Below are 22842 nucleotides of genomic sequence, written 5' to 3'. Positions count from 1 at the left end.
TTCCATTCATCTTTTCCAGTATGGCTTCCATCACTGGAAGGCACAAATTTAAACTTACTCATTAAAAAACAAGGGGAGAGCAGGCAAGAAATTCTGAAAGTTGCTGACACTGCTACAAGACATTACAACTAACAAAACCCAGAGACAAATATGGGGTATTTCCATGCTTTTCTTATGTGATTTTTTTCATTACTAGCACAACTACAATTCTTAAACTGTGGAAGATAACACTTGCCATCTGTTTTGCATCATCAGCAGACGAGTCATTTGCAGTTTGTGATAACTGCTTTAAGATCTGCATCTCAAAATGCTTTTAATACCACGTTTTATAGCTAATGTAACCTCCTCAAAAGTCTGCTGGGGGGTATTTCATTGTCCATGTTCATCTTTGATAATGAGCTAAAAAATTCGAGGACTACAAAAAATCAAATAAAACCCTTCAAATAACTATGCTTAGAGATCAGTTTTCTCACTACACAGTAAGAGAAGCTGAAGACAGAAACTTTACCCAATAAATAAGAATTGTGACATTTAGCATTTCAATTTTCTCTAAAAGAGCAGATCAGCATTTCTAACTGAAATAAGTGAAGAGAAATCCTTTGCATCTGTATATAAGCATAGAGCTGAAGTCAGCATCAAACTGATACTCTTCATTCTGCAGTCAAATACAGTCAGACACACATAAGGCTGCAGTATATGACCTCTCCTGAGAAAAAATTTGTGCATGGTGTCTCTACAGAGATGAAAGAAGTGAACACCGGATATCCAAGTACCCCTCTTCTGCTTCTGTCCTGCTCCTTGGGTGCTAGCCCAGTGATATTTGCCTAACCTTTAGAAGCCTCACTGGGAAGCTCACTTACATCAGCCTATTCTCAAAAAAAAAGAGAAAATATTAGGTCATCAAAAAAATAGCAAGATGTGTTTTTTTGGGTTTTATTTCTTATTTTATGCACTAATTCAGTGAAAGTAAGAGCATAGCTGCCCCTGCAGTCTGATACATCACTGGCTCTGTGCCTTTATACTCACTGTTGGAGCCAAGGTACCAGACAACTTCGCCGTGTGTTCTGTTCCATAATAAGGCACCTACAGAACTCACAAGGGCCATTACCAGGAGAATACAGAACAAAACCAGGATCTGCATGTTGGTCACTTTCTCCACATTTGATCTCTTCAGAGGTGCTTTGGTTGAATTCTGAACAGCAGCAGGGGGAAAAAAAAAGACAAAGAACCTGACAATGGCTTTTACAAGATAAAAATGCAGAAGCAAACCCAGTCTTTACTTTCACAGTCCATTAGAGCACCTGTGTCCATCCCACTGATGGTCAGCCGCAGTGGTCAAGATATGAATGTCGCTGGTCTCACCAGGCACTCCCTGACATTAAGGCAATTAGATTAAGACAACAGTCCTGTATTATCTCCACTATTATTACTATACCCTCAGCTGTTAAACCTTAGTTTTAAATGTCATCCAGGTACCAGATAAATTAGGATGAACGTCAATTCTCCTTACATATTGAACTGCTGTCACTTCAGTGTGTGTTTGCACATGTGCAGATGCAAACTGGAGTACAATGGACCCTTCTAATCTTCAAGGCCTCCAAACCTTAAAACAACTATAATGAGTCAGACTGTTTCATAAAATTAAGTCGATGAGAATACAGGAAATATGATCAACTTCTATCAAAACATACCCTTAATCCCCTTAAAACCTTTACCTGCATGAGTTTTGTATCATGTCCTGTATACACAACAATACCCAAGACCCACTGAGTGTTTCTCAGTTGTGCTCCCCTCAGCAAGATCTGGTCTGGCCCAACAGGAACTGGGCTGCAAAAGAAAAAGCTCATGTTGCAGTTCTTGGTAACACTTTAAAGAAGATAGTTCTACTCCCAGCCTTGCTCCCCAGTTAATAATAAAAACAACCCCAAACAACAAGAGAAGAAGAATGTAATAGCAATATAATGAGCTTAGATTGTTCACACAACTGAAGAAAGCACTGAAACCTCTGTAAGTCTAATTTCTGCTAAAGCACAGTAGGGAAAAGCTGCTCCAGTTATCCAGTACTTGAGAAATTATGTGGCAGCCATAAAGAAGCTTATACTGCACTTGACCTTGGCTAGAACATTCTGCCTCACATCAAAGACAGGGAAGCATCAAACTTGCTAAGAGACCATCCATTTCAAGCACACTATCATATACACTATTAAACAAGCATTTGGGAAAGCCTCTATCAACCACATGACTTCCAAGTGGGATGCAAGTGATCATCTGCTATTCTTGCACTGAGCTGCCCAAGGAATATACATTTGGTGAAGGAAAAGAGGTACAGCCAAATAAAAACACGTATGTTCCTACCAACCTGTCTCAATCTGAATTTGACTACTAAAACTACATACTTTTCTTTCAAGAGTTGTAGAAATCGAACACACAGTGACAAAGCCTCCGGGTTCTGGGATCACTTTCCTCTGCAAACCTGACCTTGGTGCAGCATTTGGCTCTTGTTGAAAGGGAAAGGTTTCCATTTCCTCTGTGTATCTTGTGTAATAAGAAGGCCCTAAAAACCCCAGCCATTTCCTTGAATCCATCTCTTTAGATATACCTTTTATCAAAATATCACCATTCATTACAAAGAAATCAATACTCCCATAACAAGCAGAAGGCTCCATACAAAGACAATTGTATTATGTTATACTAGCACATGCTCTGAATAAAAAATATTAATTATTATCTGTTGGGAAGGGTCCCCTTCCCCAGCAAAAACATGCATGTGCTCCAAGTTCCAGACTAAAAGAACAGAGGAAACGTTTTTCCTAACCAAATGAATTCATGGCTTTGTTGTCAATACCTTTGACCATCTAAGCGCAAGTTTCCAGTGAAGTCATAGAGATGGCGGTTGGGTCCTTCACATTCTATCCTCCCAGACACTTTCATCAATTCTTCCCTGGACTGGAGACTAGCAGTTTGAGACAAACCCTGCATAGAACAATTCAAAGAAGATTATTGACAAAAAATGCTATTAGAAGGCAACCTAGGAAAATGGTGCTTCCTTTTAGCATCTATGAAACAAAATATAGTTTAAACTGTAGAGGTTTGTTAGTCAGGGTCCTGTTTGGCTTTGGTGGGTTTGTGGGGGTTTTTTTGTTTGTTTGTTTTTTTGTTTGGGGTTTTTTTTTGTTGTTGTTGTTGCTTTTTTGGGGTTGGTTTTTGTCAGGTTTTGGGGTTCTCTTTTTTAATTTTAGATTCAATACCTCTTTCCTGCAAGGAAGACTCATTATGAACACAGAGAAACCTACTACCAAGACTGAAACTCTCTGCACAGATATTTACATTACCTACATGATCTCTCTTGAATTAAGAGGAAAGTAAGATCCACCAAATGTGAAGTTGGATACGTGCAGGGGGAAGTAGGAGAAAAGCAGTATAAACAAGCCTGTTTTTTTTCTCAAAGTATAACTGCACTGATGTGTTATGACTGCTAAATATGGTCATTCTTAAGTGTAGTCTCTCTTGTGCCACAGCAGCCACCACGCGCTGATCCTGCTCAAGGTCAATGCTCAGCCTGTCACGCAACTGCAACATAAAGTATTGGTACTCCACATCTGAGCACATGCACGGCACCCCACTAACCTTCTATTAAAAGAGGAATCCATTTCATCTTTCTTTTGCCAGAATTTGACTGCAGCACTGCAAGCCAGAGCAAGGTCGTATTTTTGTATTTTAAGCATGTCCTGAAGCAAATAAAATCTTACAAAAGCTCAAGACCTGACTTAGTAGCCTGATCTGAAACAGTAAATCACATTTCTACAAACGCAGTAAAGAAGAAGCAAGCATAGCTTTTTAAAAACAAATTATCTGTGTTTCACAATCCTAATCTAAATACTTTTTTTAATGAAAGAAGCCGAAGATTCTTAACTATTTCTAAACACTATAAGCAACAGTACTTCTTTAACAAAACCAGAAAGATCCAAATAAATTATTCTGCTTACCACAGTGATAACAAATCAACTTATACATATAAATAACCTTTTCAGCTTCTGCCTCTGCATAATACTCATAAATTAGTACTTGTGACAGGAGACACTGCAACTCTCATCACAAGCATAGCTGATATTTTTTTTTTATGTACAGCACTTAAATTCCACTAACTAGATCTTCGGGAAAACACATCCAAGGTCTGTTTGATTTGTCTCTCTGGGCTTAAAATACTTGCTCCAGGTTAGTTCCCTACACTTGCACATGATGCATTACTGCTTAGGTTTGTATCTGTTGAAAAGGCAAATTACATCCACTTGAAGAAAGATGCTTTTTAAAACAACAACAATAAAAAAAGCACTTGTATTGTTACCATGCAAGCTAGATGCTGATTCATAAATAATATTAAATACCTAAAAGAAAAAAAATAAATTCCATTTGTTTTACCTGTCGTATTTTAAGATTCGTCTCCCCATCAAGATTAGCTGTTTCAATATAGCACATGGCTTGTGGTTCACTGTAAGGAGTGTAAGATTTTCAATATTAAAAATCAGTGCTTTTTTGTACACTACTTTTACAGTAATTTAGTCCACCACAGACTCCTTCAATGCACTGCAGAAGACAGAAAACTATACTGGTGGTATACAACCATGAAAGCTGAAAGTACATATTTACTACATACAACTACAGAGAAAGACAAATCTGAATCAAAAAATCAGTAAGAATTTAACAAGTTGTTATAAACTTAGATGCCTAAAGTGGATTACTTTGAATTGCAATCCACTAAATTGCTTCCAAGAGCTATGGATGAAAGAGCAAGTATTGAACTGTATAAAAAGGGGGTATGTTGGATGAAGACAGCAATGCTCTCTCTCTGCTATTGAATTCTGTCTGTGACCTGGACTCAAAAAATCATGTCTGCAAAGTCCCCTTAATAAGGGAAGTACATCCCAAGTCATTGCTAAACAGCTTTTTTTTGGGCATGAGAAAAAGGTTTGCTAGGATTGAGGGCTGTAACCTGCATCTTTCCAGATGTGTTTCTGCCCTTACCAATAGGGACAAAAGTCTTCCTCCTAGAACTGAACTTTCTATTAGTCAAGCTCTTATCTATATCTAACAGAGGAGCTCTGCATAGGTGACACCTGTGATAAGAAAGGGTACTTTTACTAGATCTTTTCCTGACATGCCACTCAAGATTCAAAACCTCTGCATGGCACCATGAAAATGATTTTTCTGCCCAGTGTCTTCTCAGGCTACTAAGGAATATCAGTTTTCCACCTGGACTCAAGCAAGTGCTTCTTCAGCATATCACTTGTCATATTCTTGATAAATGGCTAGGTTTTTTCCAAAGTAACAAATTGTTCTAACAGCAAATGTACTCAATCAACAGAACAGTCAGTAATAAAGACTCCTTAGGAAAATAATAATTAAGAAATTGACAGGTACATTTATAACACAGTAAGAAGCTAGATTATTCTCTACAATTAATTTTGCTTTGAAAAGAAAAAATGGTTGAGTCTATTCTTTGTCCCTTCCTACACAGGCAATTTGAATCTGAACCCAAGAAAGACATAGATTAGAGTCCAGCTTGATTCCAATTTTACTTGTGTCAAACTCCTTGTCTACCACAACTGAAGTGGTTAGCTCAGGAAGGAGACCTTTTGCAATACAATTCCTCTAATTTCCACAGAAATTGTATGAACTGTGGAAATGAGACATGTGGACGTGTTTCCATGCAAAGTTGTGTTTGAATGAAAATATTTTTCTTACATGTTAATTCACTATTTATGTAAAATTTGATGTCACCTTTTTGCTATACAGGAAGAGAGTCAAGATAAAAACAACTGTCAATTTTACCTCTAACAATCACCTCAGACACAGAAAATCAACATATAAAAGCAAAAGAACCCACCCCCTTCAGAACATGCAGAGTTTTCTGGTGAACTGAGGACACTTAGTATTGACATTTAAAGGAATCATGGGAATAATACCAATTATAAAGCAGAACTGACATACAAATTGCTATTTATTTCAAGCAAAGCTTCTCCCAAATTACCATGCTTTGGGTTAAATTCTCTAATTATTATGTGGTTATCAAAGACAGCAGGTTAGTAGAAAAATGTAGAAGAAAAAGCTGGCCCACACAGTTAAGAAATAAGTCAGAAGAGGTTTTTAGTATAATACATTAGAGAAGTTCTTAAGTAAAATATTCTTCAATGCTGAAACAGAAAGTTATTGATGTCCAAGTTCAGCCTAACTGCATATTAAGTTGGCAACCACTTATTTAAAGTTTGAGGCTTGTTTTGAAAAATACAATACTGTATGCCATAGAATGAAGGTGCTTCTATCCTTCATCATGTAGTAATTCAAAAAGACTGAGCTTCTGCATATAGCTTAGAAAAAAATAAAATCTTCCAGAAACAGCATAGACAATAAGGATGGAGCAGAAAATACAGGAGCTTGAAAAACAACAAGTTCCCCTTAAAAGCTGGATCATGTAAGAGAACTGAAACCCTGAGACCAGAGCAATCTGCAGTCACTGCTGAAAAGCACACACACAGGAGGGAATTACAGAGGTGTTGTAAGGTTTGGTTATTAGACGCAAACATGCTTAAAGCATGTTTAACAACAGGAGCTGTGCTGTTGTCTCTTGTTTAAACCTCATCTGTCTAAGCAAACTGTGGTCTTGATTCATCCTCAAGTTGCTCTACAGAATCTAGAACTTAGAGTAGCAGTCAAGCACTACTCAAATGTTTTTAGGAACTATGAGACCTCAACAAATGAGAAAGCTGGGCAAGCCATATGAAGTTTAATAAAGGCAAGTGCTGGATTCTCCATCTGGAGCAAGATAACCCTAGATGTGTGTACAGAGTGGAGAATGGGATGAGGGAGAGCAGTCCCATGGAAAGGGGCCTGAGGGTCCTGGTCAATGGCAAGTTCAACATGTGTCCACAGTGCCCTGGTAGCCAAGAGGGCCAAATGTGTCCTGGGGGGCATCAGGAAGTTGTCCCACACTTGAAACTAAACCAAGAAGGATTTAATAGATTACTGTTGCTACCATGCTAGAGATGGGCCATAATGTGCTGTATCCAAGAGAAGTAGTGAACAAACAAAGTCCAAAAGCTCTTTTGTTGTTTGATGCCAAAAGAGCTACCCTTTCAGATTTCCTATTGAAAGAGAAATCTTCCTGGGGGAGCACAGGAAAATATGCTGAATACTCAGTGGAATTAACTGGAAGAAAACTTAAGCTTCCTTATTTAAGTGGAGGGATTCTCAAAAGGCCATAGAACCACTGACTGCATGAAGCTCGTGTTAAGAACCTTCAGTCTTCCAACAAACTCATTAATACAGAGTATTATGTATCTGCAATTCATAAAGTGAAGTCTTGAAAACACCTCATTTTAGAAGAGCCTCTCTACAATGATATATGAATCAAAGCCTAGTAAAGCCATGTTTTGTCACTGAATTTTGTTGAAATTTGATTTTAGATGTGGAATAGAATTAGTGTTATCTGATGTCTGGTTTTATTAATAGCAAATACAGAGATTCAAGTCCTCTGCACCTCAGTTCATCAGACACATAACTTCCACGCCCATTCAGGATACCTGGTAGATATTATGATCATGTCTGCTGGAAGATGCTGCCCATTGGTGACCTTCACAATATCGCCTACTGCTACCTGTGGTGGTCAGGAGTACAGTAGCATGGAAGAGAAAAACAAACAGTTCGCTTGCCTGGAATGTTAGTTTGTTATTTTCTTTCACCCAGTCAGAAGAACAGCATCATGCACAGAACAGCTAGAGACAGTTTTTATGAAAGTCAGAGTACTTTTCACTGCAAGTTTGGAAATATCAAAGCCTTCCCTTTTCTGAATGTAAAGTAAACAATTCTAGAAAGAAAAAAGGTAGATGCACTCAATTAGAAATTGTGAACTTCTGTGGCTTATATTTAATAAAAAAATCCCTTTTTCTATAGTTCTGCCATTATCCAAATTCAGGGGTTTTCTTTAGTCTTATTTTTTTTTCTCCTAGTAAAAAGGTTATCTTTAAACTTCACCTTCATTAAGTATCAAGAGTTTTCTTCCATTCCTTATCTGTATTACTTACCTACACAATCATCACTATAATTTTCCCTTAATTCCCCTTAGATGCATTGTTGTACTAGTCACTAGCAAGTAGTATCATCTCTATGGATCCATCATATAATCCTGTCCTTGCCTGAGATATGCAGAATTCTGGAATACTTGTCTCCTCCTACACAGGCCTAAGATTTTCCAGCACCTTGAGTTAGTCACACATGCATGGAACTTTCATTCTCAAAAGAGTCAAGTAGCACTCTCAAACAGTAAACCAGGTTTGCCCAATAAGCACGAGGCTGCTTAATGCCAAATGCAGAACTGAGAGTCTGACATGGGCTTAAAATACTTTCAAGATATTAATTTATAAAAATGGAAACAGATGGCATGTTTGAACAAGCAGATTCATTAGTTTTACTCAGATGCCACTAAAAATAAATTCCCTACCACTTTCAGTACAACCAAAAAAAAAAAAAAAAAAAAGCGACCAAGGTGGCTAATACAGAACTGTTTAACAACAAAAGCTGGGACAACATGCAGTTACAGACACAGGTCAATTCAAGAAGTGCCTAAGGGCATAAAAAACCCAGATTCCAGGCTTGACCTTAAACTTTCAATTCACTGTCCTTTCTACAAAAATAGGACTTGGAACAGCATAAACAGGAACCAACATTAGCCATCTGAATCCGTGGCAATCTTCAGCTTCTACTATAGCCTAACACTTCAGCAGTATTGCTTTTAGGTGTCTTGAGACTGATCTCATTCCTCAGAGGTTTTAAAAGGGTGTACTTTTTCCTCAATTACTAGATAAGAGGGCTAATTTTATCCTTTAAAAGGCACTAAGAGCCACAACTAGATCGATACATCCAAAGGCATTTCAGCAACTTCCAGGTATTAGAAATAAAGCCCACCAGACTCTGGCCAAGGGCCTCACAAAACATGGGTCCCAAGTGCCTCAGGTAGCAGTGGAGCTTGTGTTTCTTACTTGAGCAAGCAGCTTACTAATTAGTCTCAAAGCCCAGGGACTTCTTAGCACAGGCAGAAAAGTTAAGTCTCTGTTAGACTTGCAGGGGAGGTACAGCATTGCAGTGAAAATTACTCTTCTAGGCAGACTAAAACCCAAAATACTGTTTACAGTTTACCTATTAACTGAACAAGGAAGAACACAACAATCCATTAGCATTTGACTGTAACACAGTACCAGGATTTAAAAATGGGTATTCAGATGCCTCGCTCAGGGCAATTTTGGCTACTGGAACAGAAAGAATCCCTCCTACCCCACCACCCCAAGTGACAAAGAACTCTCATGTAGGATACATTAATTCTATGCCTCCCAATTAATTCTGTCAAGAGTAATTCTTGAACACTTGCTTTCCCTCCCTCCCATCCTCAGGTTTTATTTACCTCTTTCCACATAATGTTCTGCCACATCCCATTTCTTAGAACTGGAAAGAAAGCTTAAAGTTAGATTACAGAATAAATAGTCATAATTCAGACAAATTTCAAAACAACTGTATCATCAGCAGCAAACAATAGGAACCAACACAAAAATCAGAAATGCATTTTTCAGAAGCTGGAACTTCTGTTCACAGCTGTGGGCATGTGAATACAAGAAAGAGGAAGAATGTGCCCTTCATATTTATATAATTTTTATCACCTGCCAGACAACAGTTGGTGGCCTGATTTCTTCATGGCATCACTTCATACTAACATGTAGATGGGCAGCATTGTTTCTTGTTTGGGAAATGACCTTCCTTAAAACAAAAGGCACTACTGCCCACTGCCAATCAGTATCAGGAAGCACTTTCACTCTGTGTATGATTTACCACAGAATTTTCACGTCTCATCTTTTGCCTTGCATTTCATTCACAATATTTTGACTCTGGCACATGCAACTTCCCTATCATTACCTATGGCCCATATAAATCTGAGTCTTAATTGCCAAGCAGGCTCAAAGCCCTACTGAAAAGTAACAATCAGCTTTGGCAGAAGGAGAATCCTTACTCCTGAAGTTCACATTGGAAGAATAAAAAGAAAAGATACCAAAACCAACCTCAGTTTCTATAGGGCTCCATTTCTACACTGCCATCTTAACACACTCATTAGTCATTTACCCTGCAGCCTGCCTTTCCACCCAAGCCCTTTCTCTAGGTGATTGTACACCTACTTAATACTACTCCAGCCAAAACAGTGAGGTCAAATATGCCCAATTACTGCTGAATAACCCAGTCCAGTCCAGGTCCAAGGACAGCAAGTTCACATTAATTGAAAGCAGCTGCAGCTAGTTTTCAAAGGTGTTTAAAAAGTGCAGTGTGCAACAGATCAGAATTGAAGAGGTCAGTCCCCTACTTTTGAATCCAAACAATCTTCTCAACTGTATTTCATACACATGGACAATCTGAAAATAATACCAGACTCTCAGAAGAAAATTCTGCTCAATACAGCCTTGACCATCCTACCCAGGATATACCACTCCACAAACAGGAATGCAAGACTTGTCAGAATAGCTGAAGCAGAAGAAACCTGTCTCTTGACTCCTGTTCTCAGGCCACACACATTGAAGTACTGAATCCTGATATTTAATATCGCAGTGAATTACTAAAGTGAACTAAACTATTTAACAAAAAATGGATAGGCAGCAACAGAAGTACTGCCAGTGACGTGTCAAAAAACAGCTGAGCTTCCAACCAAAGTACAGCAGTTTAGGGGAAGAACAGTTTTGGTGCATCCCTTCCATCCCTCATATACACTGTTCTTGAGTTGAGCTCTGCTTAGTTCAGAACTCAGAAGGCTTGAATCCAGAATCTCCAGGGGAAAGCCAAATACCTGCAGCCTTGACTCAAAATCCAACCTTCAGAGAGGAGTTGCAACATTCAGCATCTCCTGTGCCATGGTTTAGACACCTCCCTATTCCACCAGAAAGTTTTGGAGACCTTTCAATAAACATTTTGTTGACATTGTTGTATGCTCACACACAAAGGTATTTTGCAGCTTCAAGTGCTACAGACTTTGTCTGGTAGGCAGTTTACCTCAGAAAACAATTTAACTTGCAATGCTTACTGAAATAAATTTAGAGATTAAAATTAAATACCCAAGCAAATTACTGAAGCTATTTTCTTACTGTTCTATTACTAAACTATTTCCTTTTAAACTCATAATCCCACAGCCTAAAGAGAAAGCTGCCATTAGACATAAAACAGTTCAGAAATTTTGGGGATGCAATTTCACACCTCCTACTCTGCTTAACCCAGTTTTAGAGGAGTACTCCAAAGGACAGAAAAGGACATGTCTTCTCTAGAATATCTTTAGTAGGGCAAAACTGATGAATTAGTCATTGTCAAAAGATACTTGGTTAAAGGAACAAAGGACAAGTACCTAAAATTAAGAGAGTTTCAATATAAACCTTCTATTTAAGGCCTTCCAAGATCAAAACCCAGTTCTAGACCTAGGACTTAATGCTGTCACTCACATCCAGCCATGCAGGGCCATTTGAAGTGAGGCTCCTGAAGGGAGCATATCCCAGCAGTCTTGTTCCAGGGTTTTCTAGCCCTGTGCTTGTCTAATATTCGAGCTCATCCCATGCAATATTAAATGCTCATTCTTTGACAACGGGAGCATCAAGACATCAGAACAATTATTACTCAGCTCTCTATATCTATGCAATACACTGCTCAGGGGCTTCACTTGGAATTATATGGAGTCAGGTCCGTAGATTTAATGTCATCACCACAGACATCACGTGAAGCCATCCAAGACATAAAACACTGGCTCAAAGCCTAAATACACTCCACCTCCTAATGCAAATGTTCAGTGCTCACCCAGGGCAGAACTTCACTTTTAGTTTGCTCCAAAGGCAAGTTAATTCCTACATATCAAAACCACTCTGCAAAGTAAACTGATGTTTTCCATGGTAAATTTAATACAGGAAAAGAACTTTGAAGATACACAACTGCTCTAAAAAACTAAACAAGATAAATGCAAACTACATGACTGCTGCTGCAGTAAGCAACCAGACACTGCAGGCAGTGGAGTTCAGGACACAGCCAAGCAGACAGCAAGCATCTGCTTCTCAGTGAGCTTAAATGCTCTCCACACTGAATGCATTGATTAGACACCTCTCAGCTATAAGAGCAACCTAAAGGCACACAGAGAACCTAAATTTATTTCCTCTTAATCCCACTCTGAACCTAAGTTATCTTTTCACTCTGGTAATACATGTCTCAAGAATAAGCCTCTTTAGCCTTCCTCTTAAGAAGGAGGAGGATACAGTATTAAGTATCAGACTGAAAATTTATTTAGAGTATTCAAAGGTAAAAAATAAAATCTGAACTCATAATTTTTCAAGTGCTAAGATCCACTTAGCTCCATTAGAACACCTTGTTTTCTTTAAGGTTGTCTCTCCACAATTACTGTGACAAACGTCCCTTGAAGTGTTTGTTGGCACACATTCTCTACCAACAAATGAATTATAACTGCCTCTGCAACCTCTGGAAGGGCCATCTTTCATATTACCCATAACAAGGGCTGTTGTGCTACAGCCACTTAATTGCCAATTGCTCATGACTAATACAGTGTTCTTGCACTCCAAATATCTTCCCAGACTCTTGTAGAGAGACATTACCTAGGAGAACTGATAAAGCAATGCCTTTAGATGTGTATTAATAAACAACCTTAATGACCAACCCAAATTTTCAAGCACCAAACTCAGTGAAAAAAAAAACAGACATAATGTTTGCAGGACTATCTGATGCATGGAGCCAGCAGGTTGCTCACTTTCCCACGTTCCTTTAAGTGTTCCTCTAGCTTTTTGACACTTCAGGTATTTGTGCTTGGGAGGAAGGGGCTCTTCTTGGAGCTCAAGTCCCTGTGTACCATTTCAGCTGCACATTTGCACTGAGGAGCAGAAGTGGAGCTGTCCAACACAGGAACATGGAGCTGCCTTGACTATGGCACAGTACAATCACAGGACAGCCAGTGACAAGCTCTTCCCATTTTCTGCACAGGTTTTCAGTTAAGGGAGTTGAAGAAAATGACAGTGATGTCTTCAGGCATACAGTGACAAGTACTATCCATACCTTAGTGATACATCTAGGCATTCAGTGGATATCAGCATTAAATTCTCTTTCAGTGACACTTCAGGAAAGCAAAGCTAAAAAGTCCCCAGACTTACTATATTTAAAGGGCAGCAGCATTTACAAAAATGACTTTAAATTCTTCTGACAGCAGCTTTCAACATTTCAGGGGGTTGTTGGCTTTTTTAGTTCTGGATGTTTTGGTGTTGGGTTTGGTGTTAGAATAATCAGGATGGAGTTTGGTAAGGACAAAATTGTTTGGTTTTCTTGGAGGAGCTGAGAACTATGTAACTTTGCACAACCTTGAGACTACATGAATTTATAAATTCCGGTAATCCTCCCAGTGCCTCCCCTTAAGTGTCAGACCATCAACAATCAGTCTGAAACCTTTATCAAAGTAAAATCCTAAATTACTGGTAAGTACCTGCTTTAATGGTCATGATGGCATTCCTCACCATCATGACCATTAAAGCAATAGAATTGTTCAAAAGTAAGCATTTACTATTTGCATTTTAAATACTTAAAGACTATTTAGTCTTACCTACTGTTTTCTTTTTATTCACTGCACTGTCGGCCTTATGCCTTTTCTGTAAGGAAACAAAACATTTCATTACACCTCATTACACTTCATCACAAATTCAATAATGATCAGAGCTAAAAATATGACAAAATGCAAGAAGATACATTGGGTCCTTTTTGCCTTTATGGGTTTTTTGTTTTGCTTTGTTTTTTAAAGTCACAGATCATCTAAATCCAAATGGTTTGTAAAAGAACATAAAGAGTATAATTTACAACCTTCAAAGTGTAAATACTCATGTTGGAAGTCTGGCTCAAAACTTTATCAGTGGTTAAAAAGTCTCCAAAGCTGGGTTTTATTGAAGAACAACAAAAGGAACAATAAGGACCACAATATTTAAATACATATCCATGTATATTAATTCCATGTGCTGTTGTTTAGACTGATATCCAAATTATTTCACTCATCAGTACTTTGCAAAGCAGAAAGACCTCATTCTGATGTAAAGTACACAAGCAAGTTAGAGCAGATTTCCCCCAAAACAGTCTTCTCTATCCTTAAATTGCTTGCCTCCCCCCAAACCTCATTTTCAAGACCATCTGAAAAGACCACATATTTGTCAGGACTCTACACTGTCTTTCTAATAACTGCATTAATAAGCAAGCTTGAAGAGGGAGAAACAAATGTCCTGATTTCTACTGTTTTCTTGTTCACCAACTATATTGAAAATATTTCTTTATTTCAGTATGTTTTCAGTGTTTATTACAGAAACTCAAGTCAAGTACTTTGAAAGTCAAAACAATATTTTGCTGCTGTTAAGCAATGACTCAAGAGACTTCAGAGATGCATGACTTTATGGCATTTTATAGCTTTTGGTCTTTAGCACAGCCTTCCCCATCATACTCATTCCCATCCTCATCAGTCATACTCACATAATCTTCTATGATTTCTTTGATGCCAGCAACTGTTAAAATAAATAGCAATGGCACCAAGGTGGTATATCTTCCTGTTGGAGAGACATCTGGAATTTGCTGTGAGCAGAGGGAAAAGAGACTCATTTTATATTAGTATTTAAAATTAATTTCGGGCACATTTAGAATTTTATGCAAAGCTCTCAGAAGAGAGAACACAAAGTTCTCTGATTTACTGTGTGATTTGTGCCTCACAGATATCCCATTTCAGTGGGCAAACTAGCCTACAGTCTAAGTATGTTTGAAGAAACAATAACAAATTTAGAAGATACTCTTGTTGTACATGCCTTTTATTCTATTTCTCTTCTCTTAACAAGAAAATTATACAAATTATGTAATTCACATGGAAGCAGTGATAATCTGAACTAAGCAAAAGTTTCACAAGTCACATATTCTTTTCTCATAATGGTCAATAGCTCCATGTTTTATGACACAACTTATTTTTACTTCTTAATAAAAGAGGTTTGACTTTACAAACTACATGGAAAGAAGTTACTATGCTGTCTTCAAGTTCCAGTTAGCAACTACATACCCCATTAATATTAGTATTAGATTAAGTTTAATAATTGCTTTGCAGTTAAGCATAACAACAGGAATAACTTTTATTGCATTACCATTTCATTTTATTAACAAGGCAAAGCAATAATACAATACCTGCAGTAAGGCAATGAAGAGGAAGAATGCATTTGCAGCTTTTCTTATCTGCTCATACAGGAATCGAGGTAGAAATGTCACCACGCTGTACTTGGCTGTGCTGCAGGGTAGAAGATTTTCATCTTAGTACTTCATCAGAATATCTGGTGGGGATCATGACCAAAAAGTCTAAAAGCCAGTGTTAGACAGAAGTTCAAAGATAAGAGATATTCAAAAGATATTTAGAATATGGAGGAAGTAGTTGTTTTGGTTATGATAAGGAGCTGTACCAAACAAAAGAGCTATCACACAGACCCAGAAGGCCATCAGGCCCACTTCTACTGCTGGTACCCTTGTTGTTGGATGAGCTATCAGACAATTTGCCATCCATCCAAACTTCAGCACTGTGAACAGTCAAGCTTTCATTTCAGTTCCAAGTGCTTACCTTTCATCAAAACGTGGAATTTAAATGTTGGGGGAGGCAGAGTTGAATGAGAGAAATTAAATGCATTGCAATGCATTTTTAAAATGTCTCATTTCCTACTTCAGAATGACTTATGCTCAGATATGAATAATCCTCCAGAACAACATACACTTTTTCAGATTAATGTCTTTTGGTTTTTTTCCTATTTTTTTACATGTATATAACTAACATATATGCATACACTGTAACGAACAGATATATCGCTGATTTATAACTTTCTTCTGCCTTAAAACAAAAACATACTGCACTTACTACTTAATCACCTATGAAATTTCTTGTCATCTTCACATCAAATCCATAATGGACATGAGTACAATTTCAGGAAAAAAGTATCAAAGTCGACATGATAATTTAACCATTAGCATAGAACCTTTACCACCTAAATTACTGGCCATCATCATGAGTTGGAGTTTTAACAACTGAGCACTGGTAGCTCAGTATCCCTTGCAAAGGCCCAACAAGAAATGACAGGAATTTTGAGGCATAATTTTTTTTTTTTGGGTGCTGTGGTTTTGGTTTCATTTTGCAGGTTTTTTTGGTGCTTTGTTCTGGTTTGGTTGGTTTTTTGTTGTTTTTTTTTTTTTTTTTTTTTTTTTTTTTAAAGAAGTCTTGTATTTCCAAAGAACTGAGAAGACTAAGATACTTGGCTCTCAAGAAAAAAAGAAAAATTGTTTCCCATTTCCTGTTTTACTGACATTTCCTAGCAGTGTCAAGACCACCTCTCCATTAAGTCTAATCCTCTCTCCCCCACCAAAAAGCCTTCCAGATCAACTGAAATGCACAGCATTGCTATTCAGAAATCATAAAGGGCTAGGATAATCAAATACTTTACCTATATGATCTGCCTTTCACAACAGACTGCTGCTATGCATAAAACTCTTACTACCCTGATCCACAAGCAGCTGAGTTCAGTGGGGTTCTCTGACCTCTGCACAGACAATGGTTAGAGAACTGCATTTTCCAACTTAATGCTTTAATCACCTTCTTTTCCTTCTTATCTGCCCCATACTCAACTCCAAGCCATCTAAACAGACACTGCTGCATCTTTCAAAATCAAACAGTAACTAGATGTAACAAGGCACAGCCTGTTTTAAAAGGCTCTATTTTAAACACTAAAGAAAAATTAGTGGGGTAAGATAAAATTAAAAACCAATTAAGATGCATCTTAGGAACTTGCCTTGTTTCCTCTTCAAGCAACTACAAAATCCCTTTCTGTTCCTACTGCTGCTCACCAGACTCAAGTATTTAAATACTCAACATAATATTTTACAAAAATTTCAAATAGTTGTACTTAATCATGGCTCATATCTACTAAGCCAAATTAGTGAAATAATACATCCAGGTTTAAAGCAAGTCCAGTCTTTATATAAAGAAAATTTCTTCCTTCAAATGCTTCCAGCTCTAAGTATTTCTTTTTTTTTTGTTTTAAGCCACATTTGTTTGGTCTCATGTGTAATAACCTTCCTTTAATACAGAACATAATTAAACACACAACTCAGAATAACATTGTGACTTAAAAATATGGGTTAATCAAGTTCACAGTCAGACCCATAAGCAATATCTCCAAGCAGTACTAATTAGACATCAAACAATGTCAGATTTTATATGAGAATAGTATTCCTCTAGGTATCACATTGCTATGATTATAAGAACACAAGAATTTGACTGCAACCAAGCTGAAACATTTATTAACAACATTCTACCGCCTACCAACTTCACAGCTAGCTGGCTCAAACATGATTCTTACTCTAATAATTATGTAAATGCCAACACAATAAGGCTCTTTTGAAAGAGGTTTGTACATACTAAGTCACACCATGTATTCTATTGCTTAAGTAACTTGACAGATGCCCACAGAAAATTGGTACAGCTCTAATTAGAGGCAGGCACAATCAGCTGTTACCATACAGGTCAGAACAGCAGCCACAAGTATGAGTAAAGAGCAGATACATGTTATTATTCAAAAGGAAACTTCTTACAGAAACATAACTAGCAGTCTAAGCTGGGCAGGAGCGTGCAACTGACTTATCTCTGAAGAACAGTTCCTTAAATGATAAAAACAATGCTTATTTTTAAATAACATAAAAAAACTGTTGCACTCCTTCACAACAGATAGATGTGCTACAACTTCAGGATAACCAAAGCTCAGGAAAGTTAAAACCTACAGATGAACAGGTAGAAACTTCAGTCAGCTCACTCATAGCACAGTTTTAGTCACTAAAAATAAAAAACTGGCAGGTTAGCTCTCTGACCAGCCCCAATTAGAGCCATGTTAAGTCAGAGAATAGGAGGCCTGCAGCTCACAGAACAGGGTGAGGCAGGTAGAGGAGGGAAGCACAAGGGGGGAAAACAAACAACAAACTGGTTTCTCCTAAAACAACAGCTGTTAGCTACACAAATCTCGCTTAACTACACAAGTTCAAATGCTGAACAGGTGTGCAAACATTAGAAGAAACATCTCCTCCACACCTGCAAGTTAATTCACATAAGTCATGTTTCAAGTTACACCACTGTGCAAGACAGGAGGAACAATACCAAACCCTGCTAAACAAGTGAATTTGGATGCACCCGACTACAGCTGGCTCTGGCCACACTGTTTCTAGGGCAGTGCAGAGATTTTTTTGGAAGCAATCACTGTAAAACGTGCAACATTAGTGTCATTCAAATACTTTAACTCACTACCATATTACTCAAGTACCAAGGATTACCTAGTAATTTTTGTAACAGTCAAATGAAAAGTAGCAAGCAGTGCAGTGAGAAACTCTATAACAGTTCTCCAGTACAGTTACTCTATCTATTCATCGGTAACTTTTGCACAACCACTCCCATTGTTGCCTTTTTCCCTGTCTCCCAAAAACATTTTATTAAATTAGGTTTTACTTTACTAATGGTTGAAGAGGCAAAGGCTGACACTAAGACGGGCAGAGCAGTTACTTCCTTGAGACACGTGTGTGTGCTGGCAATATGCAGCTGAACACAGTCTGCACTTTTCCAGTCAGCCATCTAAAGCACTTACACCCCTTTCTTTAAAATAGCAGCTCCGAGATAAACTTCACCTTATAATCATGATTAAGAAAATTTTAGATAATTAAGATAATAATGATTAAGACCTCCTTGAGATACATGGGGTCCCATTTACAGGGGGACAACAACTACATCAAACTGTCCTTTCCTAGACAGCATTCACACAAACCTACTCATGCCACAATTCACATACTTGAATTACTCTCCAAGAGCTGAAGAATGACTATCACTTGATGTCAGTGCTTTTAACACATATCAGTTTGAAGGAACAATCACTAAGAAAGCCAGGCACAGACACCTGAACCACAGCAAAAGGGCTGGGTAATTAAAGTGAATGTTACAGACTTGAACTCTTCTCTCACCAAACAAGCTTTGTGCCCATCAACATGAACAGAAGGTCAGACACCCAGTAAAAGAGAAGGAAAAGAAAAACCCCAGAAAACCCAAGCTGATCTGCTTGACTGAAAAGCTCAAATGCTGTCTTTAGTTGGAATGGTGTTTGCATGCTACTGTCCTGCCAGGCACATGACACTTAATAGCAAGACTGACATCAGCATCTGAGGTTCTGCTAAAGCTCTCATGTACAGAGGTAGCGTGACAAGCTGCCTCCAGGCAGTCACCATTGCAGCAGGAGGCACAGCAGCAAGCTTTATGTATTTCAAGAGATATTAACAGAAAAAAACAACATTCAGATATTACATTGAGTACAGAGAACACACATTTATAGGTACATCTCATCAACAAGCTGCTGCCATGTAGAATACTGAGGAGGTTGTTCTAAACCCAAGTGTCATGAACAAGGTTTTCAGCAGCTGCATATGATAGTAAAAGGTCATCTACCTTCTTGCACATAGGGAAGACGGTGTACTTTCTTGAAACTTGTAAAAGAGACAAATCAACTGTTTACAAGTTCCCAAAAAATACATCAGGAGGGCTTATAAGAAGCCATTACTTATACGCCTATGAAATGTTTATTGGTTGACTGAAAATTAGGTCCTAGATACCCTGGTTTTATAACAACAGGAAGCCTGAAAAATGCAGCTGCCAATTCAGTTGAAGGGCCTTGCCCTGTCAGATGAATCCTTGAGACTACAGCTCTTACAGAGGAAGACTCCAGCCAGAATGGGTTTCACTGCTGTATATGGCTGTACACTTCTGTCAGCCAAGAAAAGCACATGCGGTGCCTAAATATCCAAGGCAGACCCTGAGCTCAGGGCAGAACAGAGGAGCATGAAAGGAGCAGGACTTGCCCTTGCACAGGAAAAAGTTCAACAACTTGAATACTGCAAGACACTATTGCTTAAAGCTTGCCAGAGCAAGACAAAAATCAAGTCACTCAGCTCTGGAACAAGCACTGTCTACAATCCAAGTGCCTATTTTGTTTCCATCTTTCCCTGCACTCTGCTACAGTTTCTCCATAATACCAAAAGTATTTTATATATACAAATTCAAATATTGTCAAAAGAGGAAATGGTTTAAGGGACATTCTTGTGCTTAGCTACTGAAACATCAAACCCTGAAAGATTTCCCAAAAAAGCCACAGAGAAACTGTAGATTAATCTGTTGTCTGAAATTATCCACACAGACAATGAAATTGATTGAGAGTATTCAAAAGTATTAGAATTAATCAATTCCAGATTAAGAAAACTTATCAGTGGGATAGTAGTATTCATCTCAAACACTTCACCACTTCCCCACATTCCTTATTTATTTATAGTATGGGCTCCCACCAGAAGCAACTAAAGGCACCACTGTTTGGAAAACATGTTATTCCTCTTGTTTGTTACAGGTGGAACTGATCACATCTCAGAATCCGTGAGCCCTCTTTCCTCAAATCATATGATTTAGAGGAAGATTATTATTTCATACAATAATTAAAAGAGTCAGGATATATGAACACAGCCCACTGATTTCCCTGCAGGTCAAGTACCATTAGAACTTGCTTTATGAGGGCCACAATGATTTGGGTCTCCTGCAATAAGAAAACAAAACCCTTCAAAAAAAACAGTTTATTCAAGTCAAATTCAAGGTCTTGTATACAAATAAAGTAAGGAAAAGAAAAAAAGCAGACAGCTGTCAGCTAGACAACCAGACACTAATGTTGAGAAGTGTTTTGCACAAGGGAAAAATCTAAATTATCACAGACATTTCAGATCATTCTTACATCATTATTTCCTAGTCATGGGCATCCTACATCAACACCTAATAAAAAGATAGGGGGCTAAGTGCAATACTCAGTGCTTACCAGTGCCTGAGCAGGCAAGTAGAGTTATCTACCCTTGTGTACAAGCTCCATTTCAGGAGCAAGATTATCAGGCTGACAAACCCAGCCTGGCTGAGCTACCTGCACTTCCTCCAAAGCTGCATCAGCAACAAGCTCATCTTCAAGGGTTTCAATTCATCTCCTACCCTTACACAGACAGACCACTGCTGAGAAAAAGGAGATGAAAATGCACTCTGAACTCCTGTCCACTGAAGCACAACAATCTCATTACTTTCTAGTTCATTAGGATAACCTCCTAACCATGTAAGGATTTTTTAGAACTTTTAACCCTATTCTAAACTGCCCCAGCATCTGCAGCCCTATTGCCATACATAAGTAGTAAAAGACTGCAACAACTAATGTAATTTATGTTAATTACCAAAGCAAATACTATTTCCACTAAGAAAGTCTCCTACAGTAGCTCAGTTGTAATACAGAGTAGGCACTGCCACAACTGCTTACGCTCAGTTTAACCTGAAAACCAGACCACGTGTCACATTTAATAGAAGCAAGAGCACTTTGCTTCAAAATCCAGTACCCTGGAGGTTTTTCCTAAAGCTTGCAAACAGGAAAGGCCTTTCCATGAGTTCTCTATTCATTAAATCCATACATAAAGGAGAACAGATTCCTGGCTGTTTTTCAGTAACAAATACCTTAAACAAAGACTGTTTAGAAACAATACTAAAAGCTCTGAAGGCATGATATTGTTTCAGCATGAGTGGAGGTCATCACTACAGTAATATACACTCACTTTGCAGTAGCCCTGCTGGCAAGTACAACTCAATAAAAACAGCTGACCAGCACAGTTAACCTCAAAATTCTGCTGTCTAATAAAGTAAGTTTAGTACCACATTTAGTTACTGCGCAAACACAGAATAGCCTCCACTTGAACACACAGCATTGATATGAAGATGACTGGAAAAAAAAAAAAAAAAAAGAAAAAATCAAACAAGTGACATTATCTGGCTAGCTATCTAAAAGCCAGTCTGCTAGCTTCAGTTTTAAAGCAATTTTTTAACTCTAAATGTCACCACAACTAAAGCATTATTTATTTTAGTGACAAGCAAGGGGCTGGCAAACTAAATTAATGTTTAGTCTTGAGAGAAATGTAATTATCTTCACAACCCACAGAAACAATGTGGAATGCAGTTATTACACGTCTTAAACGCTACTTAGGTCCACTTAAGATAATTTGTTCTCGTTTACCTCTTTCTACAGACCACTAGGAGTCAGGGAGATCTAAAAAGAAAAAAAAAAAAGGACCTAGTTTAATTCACCTACTGTGTTGCTACTGCTGATGTATGAAATTCATTGTGCCACAAACCACCAGAACAATTTCAGGATACCAGAGAGCAAGCATGCAGCAGGTGAAAGGGCACTAGAACTCCCACATCTATGTTTTTTTTTCATCCAGACATTTCATCGGAGCAAAATTCAACAATTTAACTGTCATGGGGTTCTTACCCTAGGAATAGCCCAAGACCAAAGATGCAGCAGCTTCAAATACACTGGTATAATCTCTATACACAACATCAGGCATACAATAACAGGTATTTTTAGTGAATTTTAATGGCTAAAAGAATCAGTCTATAGCTGTACCCAAGCCTTTTTCATCGTGGCAGATTGCAGTATCAGCAACAGCTGCACTTCAGGAAACAAGTTTTTTTTTAAACGTATGTTATACTAAGTATTTTTCTTCACTTAGAAACACTATCTACCTGAAACTAAAAAAAGTTAGAGGATTAGTTTAACACATTATTAGACCTGTACCATTCAGATTATAATAATACATCCCTTCTTTGAAGAATTTCAAAATGCTGTTGTGCAGTCA

General features: G+C 38.0%; 1 protein-coding gene across 3 annotated transcripts in view; it reads right to left on the bottom strand.

Moving 5' to 3' along the window:
- Positions 1–22842, bottom strand: part of ATP8A2 (ATPase phospholipid transporting 8A2) — a 312539-nt gene that overhangs the window by 247485 nt on the left and 42212 nt on the right. For all 3 annotated transcript variants that reach the window (XM_030275104.4, XM_030275123.4, XM_030275129.4), the window contains 9 exons: positions 15262–15361; positions 14569–14667; positions 13661–13706; positions 9452–9492; positions 7578–7651; positions 4420–4489; positions 2846–2973; positions 1716–1827; positions 1027–1192 (listed from right to left, as the gene is read on the bottom strand). In XM_030275104.4, the coding sequence (XP_030130964.4) occupies positions 1027–1192; positions 1716–1827; positions 2846–2973; positions 4420–4489; positions 7578–7651; positions 9452–9492; positions 13661–13706; positions 14569–14667; positions 15262–15361 (836 nt within the window). The remainder of the gene's footprint in view (positions 1–1026; positions 1193–1715; positions 1828–2845; positions 2974–4419; positions 4490–7577; positions 7652–9451; positions 9493–13660; positions 13707–14568; positions 14668–15261; positions 15362–22842) is intronic.

The sequence above is a fragment of the Taeniopygia guttata genome, chromosome 1 (assembly GCF_048771995.1).
Source record: "Taeniopygia guttata chromosome 1, bTaeGut7.mat, whole genome shotgun sequence".
Lineage (NCBI taxonomy): Eukaryota > Metazoa > Chordata > Aves > Passeriformes > Estrildidae > Taeniopygia > Taeniopygia guttata.
Note: the sequence above shows the minus strand (reverse complement) of the source record. Positions and strands in the feature narration are given on the sequence as shown.